The sequence below is a fragment of the Myxocyprinus asiaticus genome, chromosome 7, assembly GCF_019703515.2.
Source record: "Myxocyprinus asiaticus isolate MX2 ecotype Aquarium Trade chromosome 7, UBuf_Myxa_2, whole genome shotgun sequence".
In the NCBI taxonomy this organism is placed as follows: Eukaryota; Metazoa; Chordata; class Actinopteri; order Cypriniformes; family Catostomidae; genus Myxocyprinus; species Myxocyprinus asiaticus.
This window is the reverse complement of record NC_059350.1, coordinates 50,532,234-50,557,008: the sequence shown is the minus strand read 5'-3', so window position 1 is coordinate 50,557,008 and position 24,775 is coordinate 50,532,234. Positions and strand designations below refer to the sequence as shown.

The 24,775-nt window shown below is 37.6% G+C and overlaps 1 protein-coding gene across 3 annotated transcripts; it reads right to left on the bottom strand.

The window, feature by feature from the left end:
- Positions 1 to 1,879: 1,879 nt before the first annotated feature.
- gtf3c3 (general transcription factor IIIC, polypeptide 3) lies at positions 1,880 to 24,775 on the bottom strand. 3 transcript variants are annotated; one of them, XM_051702166.1, is made up of 18 exons: positions 24,581 to 24,775; positions 24,181 to 24,286; positions 20,201 to 20,457; positions 18,036 to 18,159; positions 17,620 to 17,811; positions 16,994 to 17,159; positions 16,726 to 16,873; positions 16,487 to 16,613; positions 16,113 to 16,213; positions 9,903 to 10,074; positions 9,317 to 9,519; positions 8,849 to 8,950; positions 7,194 to 7,329; positions 6,861 to 7,086; positions 5,940 to 6,130; positions 5,641 to 5,765; positions 5,128 to 5,280; positions 1,880 to 2,341 (listed from the first exon to the last, which is right to left on the bottom strand). In XM_051702166.1, the coding sequence occupies exons 1-18, from the start codon at positions 24,665 to 24,667 to the stop codon at positions 2,219 to 2,221; spliced, it is 2,739 nt and encodes a 912-aa protein (XP_051558126.1). In that variant the 5' UTR covers positions 24,668 to 24,775; the 3' UTR covers positions 1,880 to 2,218. The 3 variants fall into 3 exon arrangements, with proteins under 3 accessions (XP_051558126.1, XP_051558128.1, XP_051558127.1); XM_051702167.1 differs by having other exon boundaries at positions 1,881 to 2,341; positions 24,640 to 24,669; XM_051702168.1 differs by lacking the exons at positions 24,181 to 24,286; positions 24,581 to 24,775 and adding an exon at positions 18,830 to 18,972 and having other exon boundaries at positions 20,201 to 20,349.

Genomic DNA, 24,775 nt, shown 5'->3' with positions numbered 1-24,775 from the left:
TTGGTATGGATGTCAGAGTGTGTTTTGTATGTGTGTATTTAGAAATATGTGTGTTTGTGTGTAAAAACAACAGTGGCATTATGTAAACAAACTGGCATGTAAAGGGTTAAAATCCTGAAAATGAATGAATATTTGGTAGTTATGATCAGGACTGATGTTGGTTAAAAAAAATCGAAGTCAGTGAAAGTGGAAAATAATATTAATATATAATATTTTTAAGATATTTTTGTCCTCTAAGGTCCTGTGTTTTTTTTTTTTTTTTGTGTGTGTTTTAATCTGACACTGCACAAAAAATAAATGCATCAAAATCAATGTTGTTGCTAATCATTGACATATCCCAGACTGTGACAATCCAAAAAATAAATTCCCCTTAGCATTTAGTATATGGAAAATATATATATATGTATGTGTATGTATTATTATTTTTTTTTTTTATTAAAAACAACAGTGGCATTATATAAACAAACTGGCATTTAAATGGTTAAAATCCTGAAAATGAATGAATATTTGGTAGTTATAATCAGGACTGATGTTGGTTATAAAAATTAAATAATTGAAAGTGGAAAATAATATTAATATATAATATTATTATGCCAGTTTTTTTGATGCAGACATTTTTGTCCTCTAAGGACCTCTGAGTAACTTTTTTAAATTGATGTACAAGGGGTAAGTGTTAAGGGAGACCGACTCGATTACATCATTCACAGTGAGTCATGGGAGCGCGTGGTCGCTCCGAGGCACCTTTCGCGGGTTTCGTTGGCCGCTGTTCTCTGATTGGTGGATTTTTCTCTGCTGTACCTTGGGTAATGTAGTTGTTCACCATGAATTCTGCTATCAAACACGAATTTTAAACAATGAAGTTGATATAACGCAGACGGATGCCTTCAACGAAAGCAAATACCATTGATGAACAACCTCGTAGATCACGGTAGGTCTGTCTTTAAAGCTTTATAAGTTATCCTTGAAAATCTATTTGTCTATGGGATAAATGAACGGGATTTTTACTTCCGGAACCAGACTGTTGCACTCTTATTTGTTATCCAGAAGCCAACAATATTAGCCAAACTGATTTTCAGTGATAACTTGTAGAGGTCAAGCGATAGTGGATTTTGCCGATACCGATAAGGTGGTGGGAAAGCACGATAACCGATTAATCGGCCGATTAGTTTTTAAAATTGATTTACAGAATGTTAAAAAATATTCCTTAAAAATAATCTTTCCTTACTATGATGACACAGAGGCTACAAAAATTAGTAAAAAACCCTGATTCAACCAAAATGATTGAAAAAAATGAAGATTTGGTACATAATGTGGGACTTTTAACTATAAACAAGCTCGAACTTTGAAACAATGTAGACTTGGCCCTGTTACAATGCTCTGTATTAAGTATTAACCACATGAAGCTTTTTCTAGCCAAATGCAAATTTCTATGCAAGAATCCTCTACTCTGTTTTTGGTAGATTATGATTCTATGTCTGTGAATTTCAAAATCCTTGAAATGTCAGAAATGACTTTCAATGTATAACCTCATATAACTCTCTGGCTTTTTCATTTTATTCTGATGCTCTGTACTTACTGGTGCAATTTCATGCAAGTTGTTTTTGGCATTAATAAAAAAAGAAGCTTTTTATAGCCATTTTTCTTTGCATGTCATCGCTTCAATTAAGAACACTTGCTTATCTAATCAAAATAACGAAATATGCATTGACGAGAAGATAAAAATATGGATAAAAATGGTCAATGATGACAGATTTAAATACAGCAAATCAGCAAATGAGGTGTCAGTGATTGTTTTTATTTTATCTCTAGAGGCCACTGTTATACTGTAGAACCATTCTTTTTTTTTTTTTGCGATTAATTCCAAAAATTACTTTTTTTTTTTTTTTAACAAAATCTACCGTTCAAAAATAAAAATGTATAAAATACACCACAAACATTTTGTTTAATGTCACAATTAGAATTCAAATAAAAAAATTAAAGATTCAAATACTTCAGTCTTTGTGATGGCATGGACTGCAAATATGATTTGACTAAGCTGATAATTATATTCTAGTTCCACTGGTTACAATGAAAAACTCCATCAAAAACTCCAAGTCAAACACTGCATGGCTATAATAAATTACTTTATTGAAAAGAAAATACAGAAAAAATATATAATTTTTTTATTCTATACATAGATGTAGCTGTACTGTAAATCACATTAGTCCCATCATTTCAGTCAGATAGTACAGTACGTATAGATGACATGTCGAGCCATATCCTTATTGCCATTTGACTGATAAATGAGGGATAAGTTGTAGGCAATCTCTCTTCTCAAGTCCACCTGATCCTCATCAATTCCCTTTAAATGAAAAGAGAAGTGTTCCGAATGAATAATGTTACTGCTTGAATCTGTATATGTCAGTGTTTCCTGCACTGCTAGTGAATCTACAGTGCCACAGCAAAAGAAATAATGTTTTATCCAAAATTGTGAGTCTGAATTTAATGTAGTGAGATTGCAAAATAATACAAAAAAGAAGATAAAGACAACTCGTCTTTTGTTACGATGTCCTTGCACAGCAAGTTCAGTCTGATTTACGACCATATGATTGTTATAATATTTGAATAAATCGGTCATAAATATACACAAAATTTACAAGTTACTTAATGGGGCTTCCCTGTTGCAATAATAGAGTTGAGTAGGAAACACTGGTATACATACATAAGATAAGCACTATTGAACACATACAATCTTATATTATACTGAATATATTATACTGAAAAGCTGAGAAACACGTGTACTCTTGGCCTTACAGTAAAACAAGAAGTGTTAAAGTATCAGAGTAAGTGATCCTTGATTCTTCACGACTGGATATTCTAAAGTCGTGGGTTATTTGTATACGACACATGGCCACCTCTGAATATGGCTCATAAGTCTCAATGATGTCCAGATCATTTACAATGTTTTGAGAATCTGGGAGGTCTCTTTGAAGATTTATGGTACTGCAGCTGTATGTTGATATTACAGGTATTTAAAGGGATGATATTTCACCCAAATATGAGAATAAATGCATCATTTATTCACCCTCATATTATTCTAAAAGTGTATGATTTTATTTTGTCTGAGGAACACAAAAGGAGAAATGTTTGAAAAATATCCAAGCTGCTCTTTTCCATATAATGAAAGTGAATGGGGACGGGTCTCTCTTTTTTTTTTTCGTTTGGTAATTTATATTTTTAATTTAATGCTGTTTTTCTTTTTTTTTTTTCATCTAGTAAATTTATTTCATTTATTAAATCCAGAGAATGTTGCAGACATGTTTCAAAAGTAAGCCATAAAATTAATTTAATTTAGTTTTGGGCTAATGTTAGTGTTCCAATAAAGCACATTGTATCTTTTCTTCTAGTACTGTGTATTTATTTTAATTTAATATACCTTCTGCATGGAGGGTTGTGATATTTAAAACCATACTGAAATAACAGTGGAGAGGTAGTTAGGCGCTAATTTTGCCATGGAGTGAACACAGAGCGGGGGTTGTCTAATATAGGAGCGTGGAGCGAGCGACGAGCGAAAAATGGACAACAACCCGGAGTGGAGCTGGAGCGGAGTGAATAAAGAATGCTTTGAGCGCAGAGGGGAAATTGTTGCCGTTCCACTCTACTCACATACTCTGCTCCTTATACACTGAAATGGACAATTAATCAAATTAAAATTGTGATATGTCCTAGTGCGATCATTAAACTGCAAAATGATACGATTTAATTAAATCCATGGTATTCAACAGGTATTCATCCGGCCCTCGAACCATCTTTTTGTGGCCCGCGTGATGTTGTCATCATATTAAACTTTTCTATGTTCTTGAATTTTGAGGGGTCAATTTACTAGAGCATTTACGGTCATTTTCAGTCTCAATAAATTGCTGTCCCGTTATAGCGGAAAATAAAAGGCAAATGGATGTAAAGAATTAATTAAATAAAGGCGTGAATATAAATCGAATTATATGCTACTTTATAACATGAGTGCAACATCGGACTGCGCACGAGTTAATAGTTTGTGCGCGCAGCCCGATGTTTGTGCCCTGCCCACTGATAGATATGCCCACGCTGCGCATATGGATATTTACATATCGCGATGTACACGATATAGCCAAATCTCTATCGATTGACACTTTATATCGTCGCCACGATATATATCGTCATATCGCCCAGCCCTACACTGTGTCATGATGATCTTTGACAGTTACAACAGAACTGATCATATATGCTTTCTATATATGGTAATAATTTTTGGAATTGTACAAAATTTTAATTTTTGTAATTTTTAGTGTGAGGCATTTTGATGCAGTTTGCAGAGACAGGTGTTAAAAACAGTTAATTACACTCTCTGTGGTTATCGTAACGATAGCATTGCAGCGTCGTAAATCAGTTTGGTTGCTATGAGACGTCTCTGACAATCAATGTACCCCTCAAAATCACAACGTCATCAATCTCAAAATTAAAAATAAGCTCACTCTTTGACACATTTGTGTTTAGTTGTCAGGTAATTGCCAGTGAATTTCAAATTAAGTGAAAAGTCACATCATGCATGATCACCATCGATCATCATTTTCACGATCGATCATAGCTGCCACGTCCGAGTACCCGAGTACTCAAGCCCATCCCTAGTGCGCGGTTTCAAGTGAATGTGAGAAGCTGGAAGCTGAAAACACCACATTTTATGACCATCGGGTGCTGTGCTAGTTGCAGTAGATGACAGAAGAGAGCGCACATTCACGGTGAAGCATGCAGCTCCTGGAGACAATATACATATATAATAAAATCGCAGCATTTTGCGCTACTGGGCCACTTAACCGACAGAAAACAGAAAAGCCTTCATGTCAAAATAAAGGCTTGATTCAAAATAAAAATCTGACGCGTGAAATTGAAGAAATCGCAACAAATATATTCCCTAACCATAAATATCCCATTAAATTGGTCCATATGACTTGTCTTCTGTATAGAAAATTTAGCATGCAACATTGAAAACATCTCCTTTTGGGTTCCACAGTAGAAAGAAAAGTCATATTGGTTTGGAATGACATGAGGGTGAGTACAAGATTACAGAATTTTCTTTGAGTGAACTATCCCTTTAAACTGAAAATGTCCTACCTCTAGTTGGAGTGGAGGAAAGGTGAGGGCTTTCTCATAGTAGTGAATGGCTAAATGAGTGAGTCTGAGCTGGTGTAGAGCCCGGCCAAGATTATACAGCGACTCCTGACAGTGGCCTCTGAAGTCCACGTACCTCCACAGAAACGAGAAACCCTGAAAAACAAACACACATACACAAGTTTAAAGTTTAATATTGAAAAAGAATTCTGTGTATTACAGAAATTTCTTACCGTAAAACTGTAATATTACTGTATTACGCCACTGAGTGAGCATAACGGGAATTACAATGGGTGGATGGGGGGTGCTTAATTGTAATCAAAAAAATGTCACAATGCAAATAATATTTGTTTTCTTTTGATTTTGGGCTGAAATGTGACCTGGATCGGTGCTTGTGAGATTCACCCAAATGGGAACTTCCCACTGACTTTTGATGTTCTCACATTAAATGTAACCCTAAACCTTAACCTACAATATAACTTACAGCATTTTTAGAAGTAAATAAAGACACCATACCTGCACAATCAGGGGATGCCTTTTCATTACAAATTTTTGACAGGCTATATGGAAGAAGGTGAGACCAACACAAAAGCTATGAAGAGGATGGTTGGGATTGTTTCTGAACGCCTGCATGTACTGACCTACTCAATGAAGAGATAAGAGACAGCAGAATACAAGAGAAGAAAAAGATAAGAGAGATAGAAACGTATATATGGAGTAAAAGTTATAAGTGCAGTTTTTACCAGTTGTGCCGTACAACACCAAGATTAACTGATCAACGTTGCCTTTATGCAAAAACAAACAAATGACCATACCGAGTGCATGCTTGAACGTTCCAGACACCAGCGAGGTGTGTCCATTGAGAAGGTAAAGTGCAGGGTTATCTGGGTGTTTGAGCATGAGTCGCAGGCAGAAACGATGATGTCTAGCATCATGAGAGTGCAGGGTAATCTGATTAAATACGTTCCACAACTGAGTCCGTTCAACATTGTCCATCAACATTATCCTGCAATATATAAAGTAATAAAGACAAGCTCTTTAAGTCATATTTTGTGACCATACCAAACAACAAGGACAAGGTTAATTTTTTTCTGCGCTAATTTTAGGGAAAAATCTGTTGTATTCTGCAGATTGGGTAAAACACATTAAACAAAGCTGAGATTGCGAGACTCATTGGTTGCTGAAAGCTTTATGAAGCTAAAGGTGCACCTAGAATTTTCTTTCCTTATTTAAAAAGTTTTACTTCTAAAGAATTGTAATTTTCAAACGCATGTATAACATCATGGGCATTCAAATGAAATGAAGACTACAGTTATAACAGGAACCTTTTAAAAGCTGTTTTTGTTCTACATGGAGAAGGTCCCCTCATGGGGGCGGCCATGTTAGAGTCACATGACCAGCAAAATACTACTCGCTTAATCACAGTAACTGCCCTGTCATTGGACACTTTCACTCATGGATTCAATTATTAATGGTTAAATGTGAATAGTAAATTTCTACAATGGCATCTGTAAATGAAAACTTTTGCGTTTAAATGATGCTGCATCCAGGCCCCTAGGAGTCAGTAAAAGTCCAAGATGAAATATTCAAAAAATTACTGAGTGCACCTTTAAATGAGATATTCAAAAAACAACCACGCAAGAAGTGGGGAAGATATTACGCGTGGGCCTGAGGTTCCATTTTAGTTAGATTGCTGTTTATATCATCATATTTACAATCGGATCCAGTTTACTGACCTTATATAATCATAAGCTTTGCGGAAGTTGCGGTCGAGGAAGGCAGCGGACAGGCCGAGATATTCCAGCTCTTTGCGCTTCACGCGGTCATCGTAGAATGAATAGTACTCTAAAGTGGAGTCTACTAATAACTCAGCCTCTCCAAAGCGCTTCACTTCACACTGTACAGCCAAACAGCGCTGTAACAGATTCCACCAGTCATCCCGAGACAGCACGCTCGTCTTGCCTTATAGAGAATAGGACATTCTGACATCATCAGCGTAAATTTGACAGCAATTTGGGGATCTGGCACAATTAATGGTTATGAATGTAGTTTTGTCTGTTGTGCTGTACCTTTGACATCCATATAAGCTGCCTCCTGATCAACAATTTCTGTCAGTTTGCTACGTGACACTTTTATGAGCTTCAGATGTTTGACACCAGATGACATGTCCGAGACGACACACACCTGAGCCCTCACCATCGCCACCTACACAAAACAAACACAAAATAGAACCACATTACAACTTTCAGATGAAGAGCAGCAGGAACTAAAGCACTGTGTATAAAAATTGGCACAAAGGTCAAGTTTTTTCAAGCTTGGTAGTCAATTAGATGCAATGAACTGTTAGCTCTTTAATAATGAATGACTGATATGGGTTTTAAATGGTCAATACCAATATCTAGAGAGTGTGGTGGATACAAATATTGACAAAGCAATTAAAGTTACTGTAGTTACATATCTCAGAGAGTATGGTGGCCGCAAATATCGACAATTACTAGGACATACACCAATACAGGCCAATTAATCAGATATAGTTTGATATATCAGCGAGTATCGTGGCACACAAATATCAGCCAATTAATAGAACGTATGCCGATACAGGCCGATTAATCAGAAACAGTTCAATATATCAGAGAGTATGGTGACCACAAATATTGGCCAATTAATAGGACATACTCCGATACAGGCCAATAATCAGATATAGTTCGATATATCAGAGAGCACTGTGGCCACAAATATCGGCCAATTAATAGGACATATAACGATACAGGCCGATTAATCAGAAACAGTTCGCTATATCAGAGTATCATGGCCACAAATATCGGCCAATTAATAGGACATATTCCGATACCGGCCAATTAATCAGATATAGTTTGATATATCAGAGAGTATGGTGGCCACAAATATCGGCCAATTAATAGAACATATACTGATGCAGGCCGATTAATCAGATACAGTTCGATATATCTGAGAGTACGGTGGCCACAAATATTAGCCAATTAACAGGACATATGCCGATACAGGCCAATAATCAGATACAGTTCGATATATCAGAGTATCGTGGCCACAAATATCGGCCTATTAATAGGACTTATACTGATATAGGCCAATTAATCAGATATAGTTTGATATATCAGAGTATCGTGGCCATAAATATCGGCCAATTAATAGGACAAATATCAATACAGGCCAACTAATCAGATATAGTTTGATATTTCATATATATAGACCGAAATAGGCCCATTTATCAGATATAGTTCAATATATATTATAGAGTATGATGGCCACAAATATTGACCCATATTTGTATCTCTTATATATCGACCTGTATTTGATTAATCTGCCAATATCAGACTACTTTCCTAATAATGGGCTGATATTTTGTGGCAACCATACTCTCTGATATATTAATTGGATATAGAGTGATTTAGGCCAGTTAAATGAGATATAGTCCAATATATAACATATATAGTATGTTGGCCAAAATAATATTGGCCGCCTATTAGGATATAGACCATTATAGGCTGATTAATCACATATAGACCACCGATATGTCAGAGATTACAGTGTCAAATAAGTGTTCATTCTATTTCAGCAATTTTGTTTATACACAAAATGATTAATACTGACATTTTTTCAGGCCAATATCCACCCTTATCTCCAAATATCAGCATCAGCCATTTATATACGCTTAACAGTCGACCACTAGAGAATAGGATCTGACCTTAAGCAGCATTGCCAGCATGATCAGAAGAGTATCTATGTAATCATCTAATCGTCCTTGTGATTGGAGGAGAGTTGAGCGATGCAGCAACAGCTTCAGTTCCTGAAAAACATCACAAACACAAATGTTTCCATTTTCTCCTGAAAATTAGAGTGGGGCTTGTCCATGCAAAGTCGTTGCTATAATGCTAGGGTGCTGTGGGTGGTTGCAGACATTGCTATGTGGTTGCTAAGGTGTTCTGAGTATTGTTTAATTCTGAAGTGCATTGCTATGTGGTTGCGAGGGCATTGCTAGGGTCTTCTGGGTGGTTGCTAGATAGTTGCTTATTGGTCCAAGTCAAAATAGTGTTAGTATGCACTAGTAACTACAAAAGTTCAACACAGAGCACTAAAATAGACCTGCATATAAAGTATACATTAAACACATGACTATTAAAACATTTAAAAAACACACGACTATGCTACACACCTGCTGGGCGGCTGAAGAGTCCTGGGCGAGTGTTTCAGCGTCATACATGGGCTCTAGGGCCTCAAGAGCCATATTGGGTCGGCCCAACTGCTGTTGGAGGGTGGAGAGTGCCAGACGAGCGTCTAGATGCAGAGGAGCCATTTCAACAACCTTACTGTAGCTCTTCACCGCAACTTCTAGATGACCCAGTGCCTTTAAACACTCTGCAAACACACATACACACAAATTATAGTAATTAGCTTAATGCCAGCTCTGTATACACTGATGGAATCCTATAATAATCATAAACATAGGATCACCAAGGATCATGATATGCTTAGAAGTTGTAGCTTAACTTCTAATTATCGTAATCAGGATTACCTTTAGTAGAGCTATAATTATTTTTAAGTACAGCTGTTCTTTTATTCATGATGTTTCTGTGTTATATTGCCATTTTAATGTTTGTTTTTGCTTGTCTTCCTAAGTTTATCTAGTTATGTTGTTGAATGCCTTTGTATCATATACGTATGTTTGTGTGTTATTCTTATGCCCATGTCAAAGACAATTTCCATTCAATGGCAAATTTAATGGATAATCAAGTGTAAACCTGCATGTCGGAGCCAGACAACAGCCAGGTTGTATCTCTCCGAGCAGACGAGGGCAGAGAGCAGAGGCAGGGCAGAGTTATACTCCCCCTCTTCCATAAAAGCCTCGGCCACATCCAGATACAAATCACCCAGCTCTTCCGGGCTCTGCTCCATCAGAGATGTCAACATAGGCTGCAGACAAAGACAAAGATTAAAAATGAAGATGGCACCATGCAAATGCAAGAGAAAGCTTATTCACATTATTCCCTAATAGACTAAGTCACCAAGACATTTGTTTGATTGAATTTTAATGTGTTTAATCAACTACAATACATTAAAAGTCTAAAACATTCCCTGTTTAAATGTGAAAACAACATTTATCCGATGTTTTTGGAATGGTTATGCTTTAGAAAGCATGTAAATCTCCATTTGTTTATTAAATTTTGTCAACAAATAGTGCACAATGCTTTCTAAATGATGCACTCTTTCACAGACATCTCATCGACATATATTTGATTACTAGATTGCTGCCTAAATAACAAGACGTCAAGAAATGTCTGCCCACAACATAATTGTACAACAGTAAACGTAAATGAGAGTTTGTGTATCTATCAGGGTTCCCACACTTCTTGTCTAATTAATTTCCATGATATTTAAGAATTTAAGTTATTCAGATCACTGAATATGGATTTTTACGATTTTCTATTTTAAACGATTTTATAGAAGTCACACTCGCAAAGAGCAATTCATAGTCAATGAAATATTTTAGAGCAAAGCATAACTAGAAAAAAATGATTCACTAAAGAAATGTCCATGACTTTTTAAGACTGAACTAATTTCAGGGCTGGAAACCTGATATTTCCAGGTATTCCATGACTGTGGGTAGAGGAAGACCGATATATCGGCTTTAACGATTAATCGGTGCTGATAGTTGCTTTTTGGAACTACCGGTATCAGCAAAAATGTATTATTCCTCCGTGTTTCTACTCCAGAGGATTCTATAGTTGGAACGGCTTGGTTCTACAGTATTACAATGGTCTTTAAATGTGAAAGAAAAACAATCACTGACACCTTGTGGGGATTTGCTGTATCTTAATCTTTCATCATAGAAAATATTCATCCATATTTTTAACTTCAATGCATATTTTGTTATTTTGATTATATAAATCAAGTGTTCTAAATTGAAGCGAGGACATGCAAAGAAAAGTGTGACTATACAGAAATGTGCCCTGACAGCAACCTATATATATATATATATTAGGGCTGTCGATTTAACACGTAAATTCAGTGCAATTAATTATATATATATTTTTTAAATTACACAATTCATCATATCCAGGACCGTAATGAGGAATATTCCTTCCATGTGAGCAATTCATGATTGGAGTAATACCTGTTTTCCAGAGGGCAGCAAGCGAAACATCAGCTGTATAGGCAATGTGCAGCTTATACAGAGAGCAAACCAACCCTTCAGCAGACAGCACAACAAGAGGATGTGTTCTTGCATTCAAACACTTGGAGCGCAAATCCAAACTTAGGGATCTCAAGGCGCGTTTGTCTAAGTTTCAAATTACATTCAACTTGACACAGCGACCTAAAAACAGTATGTTTATGACACAACGCAACCAAAGTGAGATGCTCCAAAAGCATTCATCTGACGCAGGTGAACATTGACACGTCCTTAGAAAAGCCCTTATTATAAATCTCGGACTGATGAATTTAATTGCAAAATGGATTGCTACATTTACATGTATTCATTTAGCAGACACTTTTATCCAAAGCAACTTACAAAGTGAAATATCTGCAAATATTTATATGCAATTAAATCGGCATACCATGTAATTAATTAAACATTTTAATCAATTGACAGCCCTAATATATATACACACATAAATACATACACACAAACACACACACATATATACATATACACTGCGTGCACAATTATTAGGCAAGTGAGTATTCTGATCTTATCATTATTTCCATGCACATTTTCCAACTCCAAACCATATAAACTTGAATGCTTATTGGATTCAATCATTTTCAGGTGGTATGTATTTGTGTAATGAGGGAGGATGTGGTGAAAGAGACTAACACCTTATATCAAGGTGTGCATAAATATTAGGCAGCTTCATTACCTCAGGTAAAATGGGCCAAAAAAGAGATTTAACTGACACTGAAAAGTCAAAAATTTTAAAATGCCTTTCAGACGGATGCAACACTCTTGAAATAGCTGAACTATTGAGGCGTAACCACCGGACAATCAAACGTTTTGTTGCGAATAGTCAACTGGGGTGCAAAAAAACACATGGAGAAGAAAAGGCGCAAATTAACTGCAAAAGACTTCAGAAGAATTAAACGTGAAGCTACCAGGAACCCATTATCCTCCAGTGCCACCATATTCCAGAACTGCAACCTACCTGGATTGTCTAGAAGTACAAGGTGCCAAGTGCTCAGAGACATGGCCAAAGTCAAGAAGGCTGAAACACGACCACCACTGAATAAGATTCAAAAGTTGAAGCGTCAAGATTGGGCAAAGAAATACCTGAAGACAGATTTTTCAAAGGTTTTATGGACAGATGAAATGAGAGTGACTCTTGATGGACCAGATGGATGGGCCCGTGGCTGGATCACTAATGGACACAGGGCACCACTTCAAGTCAGGCGCCAGCAAGGTGATGGAGGGGAACTGTGATGGGCTGCTATCATTAAGGATGAGGCAGTTGGACCTTTTCGAGATGAAGATGGACTGAAACTCAAATCCCAAACCTACTGCCAGTTTCTGGAAAATACTTTCTTCAAGCAGTGGTACAGGAAGAAGTCCTCAGCATTCAAGAAGGCCATGATCTTTATGCAGGACAATGCTCCATCACATGCATCCAAGTACTCCACTGCTTGGCTAGCCATCAAGGGCCTTAAAGATGCACAAATAATGACTTGGCCCCTTCCTCACCTGACTTAAATACTATTGAGAACTTGTGATCCCTTCTCAAACGTGAGATTTACAGTGAGGGAAGACAATACGCCCCTTTGAACAGCATTTGGGAAGCTGTGGTTGCTGCTTCAGTGAAGGCTGAACCTGAACAGATCAAGAAACTGACAGACTCCATGGATTGAAGGCTCATGGCAGTTATTGAAAAGAAGGGTGGCTATATTGGTCACTGAATATTTTTGAAAGGCCAAAAATGTTATTTAATTGTCATTTTGTGTTACTTATTTGTTAAACTTACTCTAAAAATTGAGAATAAACAATTGAGTTGGGAGAAGTTTTTTGTAATTTAGTTGCCTAATAATTGTGCACACTTATATATTCCCCTGAGAAAGACAAAACTCACTTTTCCTTTGTTAAACATTCAGGTTTGAGGTTCAATAACATTTTGGATTGACTGAGAGCACTGTGTTTGTTCAACAATAAAATTTATCCTGAGGAATACAATTTACCTAATAATTGTGCATGCAGTGTACGTATACAGGTGCATCTCAATAAATTAGAATGTCGTGGAAAAATTCATTTATTTCAGTAATTCAACTCAAATTGTGAAACTCGTGTATTAAATAAATTCAGTGCACACAGACTGAAGTAGTTTAAGTCTTTGGTTCTTTTAATTGTGATGATTTTGGCTCACATTTAACAAAAACCCACCAATTCACTATCTCAAAAAATTAGAATACATCATAAGACCAATAAAAAAAAACATTTTTAGTGAATAGTTGGCCTTCTGGAAAGTATGTTCATTTACTGTATATGTACTCAATACTCGGTAGGGGCTCCTTTTGCTTTAATTACTGCCTCAATTCGGCGTGGCATGGAGGTGATCAGTTTGTGGCACTGCTGAGGTGGTATGGAAGCCCAGGTTTCTTTGACAGTGGCCTTCAGCTCATCTGCATTTTTGGTCTCTTGTTTCTCATTTTCCTCTTGACAATACCCCATAGATTCTCTATGGGGTTCAGGTCTGGTGAGTTTGCTGGCCAGTCAAGCACACCAACACCATGGTCATTTAACCAACTTTTGGTGCTTTTGGCAGTGTGGGCAGGTGCCAAATCCTGCTGGAAAATGAAATCAGCATCTTTAAAAAGCTGGTCAGCAGAAGGAAGCCTGAAGTGCTCCAAAATTTCTTGGTAAATGGGTGCAGTGACTTTGGTTTTCAAAAAACACAATGGACCAACACCAGCAGATGACATTGCACCCCAGATCATCACAGACTGTGGAAACTTAACACTGGACTTCAAGCAACTTGGGCTATGAGCTTCTCCACCCTTCCTCCAGACTCTAGGACCTTGGTTTCCAAATGAAATACAAAACTTGCTCTCATCTGAAAAGAGGACTTTGGACCACTGGGCAACAGTCCAGTTCTTCTTCTCCTTAGCCCAGGTAAGATGCCTCTGACGTTGTCTGTGGTTCAGGAGTGGCTTAACAAGAGGAATACAACAACTGTAGCCAAATTCCTTGACATGTCTGTGTGTGGTGGCTCTTGATGCCTTGACCCCAGCCTCAGTCCATTCCTTGTGAAGTTCACCCAAATTCTTGAATCGATTTTATTTGACAATCATAAGGCTGCTGTTCTCTCGGTTGGTTGTGCATCTTTTTCTTCCACACTTTTTCCTTCCACTCAACTTTCTGTTAACATGCTTGGATACAGCACTCTGTGAACAACCAGCTTCTTTGGCAATGAATGTTTGTGGCTTACCCTCCTTGTGAAGGGTGTCAATGATTGTCTTCTGGACAACTGTCAGATCAGCAGTCTTCCCCATGACTGTGTAGCCTAGTGAACCAAACTGAGAGACCATTTTGAAGGCTCAGGAAACCTTTGCAGGTGTTTTGAGTTGATTAGCTGATTGGCATGTCACCATATTCTAATTTTTTGAGATAGAGAATTGGTGGGTTTTTGTTAAATCTGAGCCAAAATCATCACAATTAAAAGAACCAAAGACTTAAACTACTTCAGTCTGTGTGCATTGAATTTATTTAATACACCAGTTTCACAATTTGAGTTGAATTATCTGAATTACCGGTTATCTGAGTTACCATAGACTCTGTCAGTTCGAACCTGTCTGGCTATTCTCTGTTGGCGTCTCTCATCAACAAGGCGTTTCCATCCAGAGAACTGCCGCTCACTGGATGTTTTTTGTTTTTGGCACCATTCAGAGTAAATTCTAGAGACTGTTGTGTGTGAAAGTCCCAGGAGATGAGCAGTTACAGAAATACTCAAACCAGCCCATCTGGCACCAACAATCCATATGATTATCTAATCAGCCAATCGTGTGGCAGCAGTGCAGTGCATAACGACATGCAGATATGGGTCAGGAGCTTCAGTTGATGTTCACATCAACCATCAGAATGGGGAAAAAAATGTGATCTCAGTGATTTGGAGCATGGTATGATTGTTGGTGTCAGACGCGCTGGTTTGAGTATTTCTGTAACTGCTGATCTCCTGGGATTTTCACACATGACAGTCTCTAGAATTTACTCTAAATGATGCCAAAAACAAAAAACATCCAGTGAGCGGCAGTTCTGTGAACGGAAATGCCTTGTTGATGAGAGGTTAACAGAGAATGGCCAGACTGGTTTGAACTGACAAAGTCTACGGTAACTCAGATAACCACTCTGTACAACTGTGGTGAGAAGAATATTATCTCAGAATGCTATTCTGAGATGCAGGTTGGCGCTGTTTTGGTGGCACGAGGGGGACCTACACAATATTAGGCAGGTGATTATAATGTTGTGGCTGATCGGTGCGTATGTATATATATATATATATATATATATATATATATATATATATATATATATATATATATATATATATATAACACACACACACACACACACAGTATATACAGTATACACACAAAATCCTTAATCTGGTGAATACTTAAATATAGAGCACTGTAACATAGCCAAGTCTCCGTCATTTAAAAACAAGAGTCCCGAAATAAGAAAGTATATTTTGGGCTTGTTTTTAGACAAGTCCAGCGTTAAGGACCATCTCTTAGTTTTTTTAGTGGTTTTTTGGACTCTTGTAGCCTCTATGTCTGTGCCCGTCATAAGGAAAGACTAAGAAAGTTTTTTAACAGTTTTATAAATCGATTTTAAAAACTATCAGCCGATTAATTGGTTATCAGCCTTTTCCACCACCTTAGTTATCAGTATCGGCAAAAAAAAAAAAAAAAAAAAAAAACGGTCGACATCTAGCTATGGGAACCCTGATGTATACAAAATGTTTACTTACATCCAAAGGTTTAAAGATGTTTTGGTGGATTAGACACACCATCGTCTTCGCTCTGATGTCCACTGGAACATCATCAGGGACCAGCACTTCCAGGATTTTCCCTAAAACATTTTAAAGCATCAGTGTAAATATGCAATGACGCATAAAATGTGCTGGCTCTGACCCACTACACCCTTTAGCGTCAGAGCCACCTTAACTTTGCCGGTGACAATCAGTTTTCTGTCTGCTGGGCACGGGAATCAACTTTCTAGTATATAATACACTGTGTTTTCAGTGTAAATATATTTATGCAACTGCCTCTGTGCTGCATAAAGAAGTCATTTAAATGTATATTTAAATACTGTTTACTTCTATAGTACAGCATCTCTTCTCACCCTTTTCCTCTTCAGAGTCTTTTTGCTTCTCTTCTCCTTCTTCACCTTTGGAGGGTGTCTGGTCACCAGTCTCTTTTTCTTCCCTCTCCTCTCTTTTCAGAGTGATGCCACAAAACTTCACCAGGGCCTACAGACACATATGTGGTACTACAGTACAGTGATACGGGTTTGGAACGTCATGAGAATTTTCATTTTTGGGGAAACTTTTCCTTTCTGGTCATATATTTGTCTGCTCTCACCTCTAAGGCTTTGTCATGTTGGTGATTCACTATGAAGAGTTCAGCAGCCATGTTGATATACTCATGTGAGACTAGTTCAGGATGTCTGTCCAGAGCTTCCTCCATCACTCCTATAGCAGACGGCAACTCACTGCTTTCATAATAACTCCTGAAATCATAACAGAGGCCATTTACATATAGAGGTCTTAAAGGTACAGTAACAAAAACAGCCTGTTTAAATATAATCATAAAAGGTAGTTTATAGCAGTATATCTGGAGTTTATCATACTTGGCCATGTCATGTGACAGCTGCATGAACTGTTCTCCATCGGCTGGTGGTAGCAGGCTCAGTATACGCCGATATCCGTCCATGGCTTGTTTGTGTTCTCCCACCTGCTCATAGAGACTTGAGCGCTCCCACAAATACTGAACATTACTTGGGTCATATTTAATTGCTGAGAACACAAGAGCAGATATCATAATTGACAGATAAACACTAGTAGTTAATAGTATTAATACAACTACTAACTATATTATAGTTAATAATAATCAACGTAATAGTAATTAATAACTATAACTATGATGATATGATGCATTAGCAGCCATAGACAAGTACAACAGCCACAACAATACTACTGCTAATAATACATCATTAATATTATTGTTATAAATATTATGTCAATAATAATAGTAAGATTAAATTTTTAATATTAATAATTGTTATTATGAAATAGTGGTGCATTAGCAGCCATAGACAAAAAGAGAGGTACTTTATTTACAACAACAACAAAATTAATAATAATTTATTAACCCCAAAGTATGCATTGCACAAAATTAGAAATAATTACTGTGACTCCCATGCTTACTGCTTCTATGTTACTAAAAGACAAAGCTGTAAAAGAGATGTACACGGACCTTTAGTGTAGCAGATGATGGCTTGTTTGACGTTTTCCTGCTCTAGAGACATTTCTGCCAGTTTGACCCATTCCTCACAGTCACTGGGATTTAGATGAGCAGCGATCAACCCGAACTGAAGAGCTTTCTCCATGTCGCCCTGATCCTCATAGATCATAGCTAGAGTAGAGAACGGCTCATATGCCAGAGGAGCTGAGATAGGTAGAGAGAGGTTAGAACTACACGACATCACAAGTGCAGGAGAAAACATCATGAGCTTGCTGACCTGAGGTTTGATTCTGTGCCTTTTTCTGCAAAAATGTTGCAGCGTTTCCAAAAGGATTTTCAAATCAAACCCCAAAGATTTTTCATTGTCAATTCGATGCATCATCATGATGAATATTTACACCCTTAATATTCAGTAAAAGTGAACTCACCTTGGCGAATGATTTCCATACACATGAGAATGGCGTCCTCCTTATCTCCTCTAGCGTAGCGGATGTTGGCTTCTCCCATGAGTCCTCTCAAAGCCCGTGGTAATTTACTGCGGAAACGCCTCTCCTAACAACAAATAACTTACTTGTGAAACAGACGGATTCAAAGCATGCTTATTTTGTTGCACTCTTTTTCAGTTTCAATCACATTGCCATGAATTTTCAACACAAAATACAACTTTTTTTTCAGGCTGAAAAAAGACATAGTTACTAGTACTTATTACTTACTTCAATTGCAGTTACTATTTAAACAAATTAAAGCTATATCACAATATTTAGAGCCTTTCAAATATTGCAGTTTTAATGAGCCCAATGTTAACAAATTATATTATTGATCAATAATATATTATTCAATATACAATATTCAATACACCCAATTAATACAGTTGAAGTCAGAAGTTTACATACACTTAGGTTGAAGTCATTAAAATTCATTTTTAACCATTCCACAGATGTAATATTAGCAAACTTCAGTTTTGGCAAGTCTTTTAGGACATCTACTTTGTGCATGACACAAGTAATTTTTCCAGTATTTGTTTACAGACAGATTGTTTCACTTTTAATTGACTATATAATTGACAGTTCCAGTGTGTCAGAAGTTTACATACACTAAGTTAACCGTGCCTTTAAGCAGTTTGGAAAATTCCAGAAAATGATGTCATGCCTTTAGACAATTAGCTTCTAATAGGAGGTGTACTAAATTGGAGGTGTACCTGTGGATGTGTTTTAAGGCCTACCTTCAAACTCAGTGCCTCTTTGCTTGACATCATGGGAAAATCAAAAGAAATCAGCCAAGACCTCAGAAAAACTTTTTTGGACCTCCACAAGTCTGGTTCATCCTTGGGAGCAATTTCCAAATGCCAGAAGGTACCACGTTCATCTGTACAAACAACAGTACGCAAGTATAAACACCATGAGACCACGCAGCCATCATACCGCACAGGAAGGAGATGCATTCTGTCTCCTAGAGATGATCGTAGTTTGGTGCGAAAAGTGCAAATCAATCTCAGAACAACAGCAAAGGATCTTGTGAAGATGCTGGAGGAAACAGGTAGACAAGTATCTATATCCACAGTAAAACGAGTCCTATATCGACATAATCTGAAAGGCTGCTCAGCAAGGAAGAATTCACTGCTCCAAAACCACCAAAAAAAGCCAGACTACAGTTTACAAGTGCACATGGGGACAAAGATCTTACTTTTTGGAGAAATTTCCTCTGGTCTGATGAAACAAAAAAACAAAAAAAATCGAACTCTTTGGCCATAATGACCATTGTTATATTAGGAGGAAAAAGGGTTAGGCTTGCAAGCCGAAGAACACCATCCCAACCGTGAAGCATGGGGGTGGCAGCATCACGTTGTGGGGGGCGCTTTGCTGCAGGAGGGACTGGTGCACTTCACAAAATAGACGGCATCATGAGGAAGGAAATTTATGTGGATATATTGAAGCAACATCTCAAGACATTAGCCATGAAGTTAAAGCTTGGTCGCAAATGGGTCTTCCAAATGGACAATGACCCCAAGCATACCTCCAAAGTTGTGGCAAAATGGCTTAAGGACAACAAAGTCAAGGTATTGGAGTGGCCATCACAAAGCCCTGACCTCAATCTGATAGAAAATTTGTGGGCAGAACTGAAAAGGCGTATGCGAGCAAGGAGGCCTACAAACCTGACTCAGTTACACCAGTTCTGTCTGGAGGAATGGGCCAAAATTCCAGCAACTTATTGTGAGAAGCTTGTGGAAGGCTACCCAAAACGTTTGACCCAAGTTAAACAATTTAAAGGTAATGCTACCAAATACTAACAAAGTGTATGTAAACTTCTGACCCACTGGCAATGTGATGAAAGAAATAAAAGCTGAAATAAATCATTCTTTCTACTTTTATTCTGACATTTCACATTCTTAAAGTAGTGATCCTAACTGACCTAAGACAGGGAATGTTTACTATGACTAAATGTCAAGAATTGTGAAAAACTGAGTTTAAATGTACTTGGCTACGGTGTATGAAAACTTCTGACTTCAACTGTATATGATAAATTGTTTATCTAAGATTATAACTGTCCGAGCAAACACTGACAATAGGGTAAAAAAATGTGTCACTGTGCTGACCTTCATCATTTTCTTATTCTCACGGTTCAGCTCCATTTCAAGAGCAAACACGTCCCCAGGTGTGACTTCATTGCCGTCATTTTCCTCTTCGTCATCCTCATCTTCATCCTCATCTCCGTCCTCCTCTCCGATGTCTCTCCACTCCATCTTTGTATCTTCATCATTCTCATCTTCCTCCACCATCTCCTCCAGTCCTTCTCCGATCATAGAGGCAAAAGCTTTCTGGACAGATGGACTGACCCCATAATCTGTGTTATCTAATACAGATCACACAAAAGAAAACTTGTAATGTTGGGTGACACTGAATTATTGATTCACACATGCCTCATTCAAGCTGTCTTGATACATTATCATTAAGACTGACAATGAAACTAAAACCAATTTGATCTGATAATTATTTATGGTTATTATGCAATGGTTAGCTCCTAAGCAAGGCAAAACATTTTTAGATTTTGGCCTAATTTTCTCCCAAAACATATTATGAAACAAGATTAAAAAAAGCCCAAGTTGTTGTAAAAAGATGTGTAGTATTCTTGTATGTAACACTAGTACATATATTAATTAGCAGTGCATGATAATACACATTTTCTCAAAATAAGACTTTTTCAGCACTTTTTCAGTGGCAAGAAAAAGTATGTGAATCCTTTGGAATTAGCTGGTTTTCTGCATTAATTGGTCATAAAATGTGATATCATCTTCATCAAAGTCACAAGTATAGACAAACACAATGTGCTTAAGCTAACAACACAAACAATTATAATCTTTCATGTCTTTATTGAACACGTCTCATTAAACATTCACTGTGCTGTGGAAAATGTAAGTGAACCCTTGGATTTAATAACTGGTCATTCTTTGACAGCAATAACCTCAACCAAGCATTTCTGGTAGCTGTGAATTAGACCTGCACAATGTTCAGAAGGAATTTTGGACCATTCTTCCTTACAGAACTGCTTCTGATCAGCCAATGACCCATCGATGTTTAGGGTCACTGACCTGCTGCATCACCCATCACCCAACTTCTACTGAACTTCAGCTGGCCCACAACCACCCTGACATTCTCCTGTAGGATATCTCGATAAACTTGGGAATTAGTTTTTTCCTCGATGATGGCAAGCGGTCCAGGCCCCTAAACACCCCCAAAACATGATGCTCCCTCCAACATACTTCACTGTTGGTATGATATTTTCATGTTGGTATGTGGTGCCCTTTTTACGCCGTATGTAGTGCTGCATGTTCTTCCCAAAAAATTCAACCTTAGTTTCACATTTTCCCAGTAGCATTGTGGAGTGTCAAGATGGTCTTTGGCAAACTTCAGGAACAGCAATATTTTTGTAGGAAAGCAATTGCTTCCTTTGGGGTGTCCTACCATGGACACCATGCCTATTTAATGTTTTCCATATAGTAGACTCATGAGCAGTAGGGATACTCCGATCCATCGGCCACCGATCGATATCGGCTGATATTCACGTCCTATGGCTCGATCGGCAATTTGGTCGATCGCGTAAACTGATCGCTCATGTTGCAAAAGAAGCGCCACTCCTTTAAGACTTCAGCAGCACTGTCATGACATCATGGAGTGTGGGGAATACTGGCATAGTGTTCTAAGACAACAAACTTGATTCAACAGTTAAGAATGATGCAGTGGGAGAGGTATGGCGAATATGAAAAGTTTATGTACTGTACTGTTAATGTGGCATTTCACATGCGACAAGCCAAAGGGAAAACAGCACGAGCTGTGAAATGGTCCTTATTATCGTTCATGGCGGCAGCTTCTTAATCTCCACCGGGCACAGGCATCTCCGTAATAACGCGAGATACAAGATGTGGTGTAATTCAAACATCTTTATTAAATATCTCACGATTAAACGGCATTCATAATAGTACCACCCGAAGAGTCCAGAAACATGCACTCTTTCTCCACTTTCCTTTCATCTCTTGCCCTCATGAAAGAGTGTGTGTTTCCTTCATTAAAGTTCAAGTAGCAACAAATGAAAAAAGAACCATTTTATTTTTCACCCCTTTTCTCCCCAATTTGGCATGCCCAATTCCCAACGCGCTCTAAGTCCTCGTGTTGGCGTAGTGACTCGCCTCAATTAGGGTGGCGGAGGACGAATCTCAGAATCTCACGTCTGAAACAGTCAATCCGCGCATCTTATCACGTGGCTTGTTGAGCGTGTTACCGCGGAGACCTAGCGCGTGTGGAGGCTCATGCTATTCTCCTCGGCATCCACGCACAACTCACCACGCACCCAAACCGAGAGCGAGAACCACATTATAGTGACCACGAGGAGGTTACCCCATGTGACTCTACCCACCCTAGCGACATGGCCAATTGGTTGCTTAGGAAGCCTGACTGGATTGACTGACTGACTGGAAGCCTCAGCATACCCTGGATTCAAACTTGCGACTCCAGGTGTGGTAGTCAGCGTCTTTACTGGCTGAGCTACCCAGGCCCCTCAAAAATTAACTATTAATACAATCATCCAAGGGAAGGAATTTATAAATTTGATAATTCTTTATACAATATTAAGATACCATAATATAATGTATTAAATATAATGCAAATATATATATATATATATATTTTAAGGAATAATAATAATTATATGAAATAATGACAATGAATAAATAACCAAAAATGTCACATTAAGTTTAATTGCACCTATGGGTTATCAGTTTGTCTTCAGTTTGACACTAAGCTTGATTTTTTATAGGGCTATCTATCTTAATACAGAGAATATTTTGTTAGCCTATACTTGTTTTAAAGTCTTATTAAAAAAAAAAACTTTTATTTTTTAAATAAGTCTTTTAAACTTTTTTTGTCAGCAAAAACTAGGCAAAGTGATATTACTGGGAAGAGGAAAATTAATAGTGACAGTGTGTAGAAACCTTACATATAGCCAGTTATGACAGAGATCCTGATAAAAGATCGGGATTGGTATCGGCTGATCAGGTGACAAGACAATCGGTGATCGAATCGGCTGTAAAAATCCTGATTGGAGCATCCCTAATGAACAGAGATGTTAACCAGTTCAAATGATTCCTTCAAGTCTTGAGCTGTCACTCTAGGGTTCATTTTTACCTCATTCTTCGGTGTGCCCTTTGAGTCATCTTGGCTGGACGGCCACTTCTAGGGAGAGTATCCACAGTACTAAATCATCTCCATTTATAAACAATTTACCTAAATGTGGACAGATGAATGTCTAAGCTCTTCAAGATAACTTTTTAACCCTTTCCAGTTTTATGCTAAGCAACAATTCTTCAAAGTAGGTCTTCTGAGATCTTTTTGCGAGGCATGGTCCACATTAGCAGATGCTTCTTGTAAATAGCAAACTGAATGTTTGAGTGCTTTTTATAAGTCAAAGTAGCTCTAACCCACAACCCCAATCTCATTTCATTAATTTGATGCCAGGTTTGCCAACTCCTGACTCTAATTTGCGTTTGTTCACGTCTTTAGCCTAGGGGTGGGTTCACTTACTTTTTCCACAGTACTGTGAATATTTAATGGGATGTGTTCAATAAAGACATAAAATATTATAATTTTTGTGTGTTGTTGACTTAAGCACATTGTGCTTTGACTAATGAAGATGAGATCACATCTTATGACCAATTAATGCAGAGAACCAGCTAATTCCAAAGGGTTCACATACTTTTTCTTGCCACTGTACATGGATCAATCTTTGCACAACAGTTCTCAACTATGTAATGAAAGATGTTACACACTTACTGATTGCATGCATTAATGAGTGTGTAAACGTGGGCATACATGTCCCCAACCTATGCATAAAATGTTACATTTATGAAACAAGCTAAGCAAATGTTTCCTAAAAAAAAAAAAAAAAAAAGGCAGCCTATATGGTTCAGGTTGCATGCAAAACGAATGCCTCTTTAATAACTTAATGTCTAATTGTTTTTGGGGGCAAGCTGTAATACAATGGTTCTGCCACAGTTTACAGGGTGAACTAGGTCCATAAAACCACCTGTCTGTCGTTTCCATATCCCTTTAGCACACTGTTTTGAGGTGGACGGGACTGCATCCTCTTGATCTACAGTCTCATCTTCTTCTGACACATCTCCCTTCTCCTCCTGAAAACATAAAAACAACATTATATAATGCAGCTACACACTGGAGTCTCCGATCTTATATGTCTTTTCTACCTAGACAGCATTTTAGGCATCTTAGGTGAATAACAAAATACCATCTATGCGGGGTTGAGCTGTCTATGTAGCATTCTAGTTATAACATATAATAAAACAAAATAAAACGAACCTCAGAAAATACTGGGACGGTACTATGGTACAGTGATGGTATCTGATGGTAATACTATGGTGCTGAATGAACCAACTTTACACATATAATGCATACATTGATAATATTACCTTATCTTTTGTTTCTCTTTCCTCTCTCCGCCTCTCAAACTCTTCGAAAGTAATCTTACCTTCTAAATAATCGTTTAGTTCAGACATACTGGCGCGAATAAGATGTTTACAAGCATAAATCAGTAATAAACATCAACTCATATTCACACTGATGCACGTGTTTCCTCTTACTACCGAACAACCAATCAGAGCCCT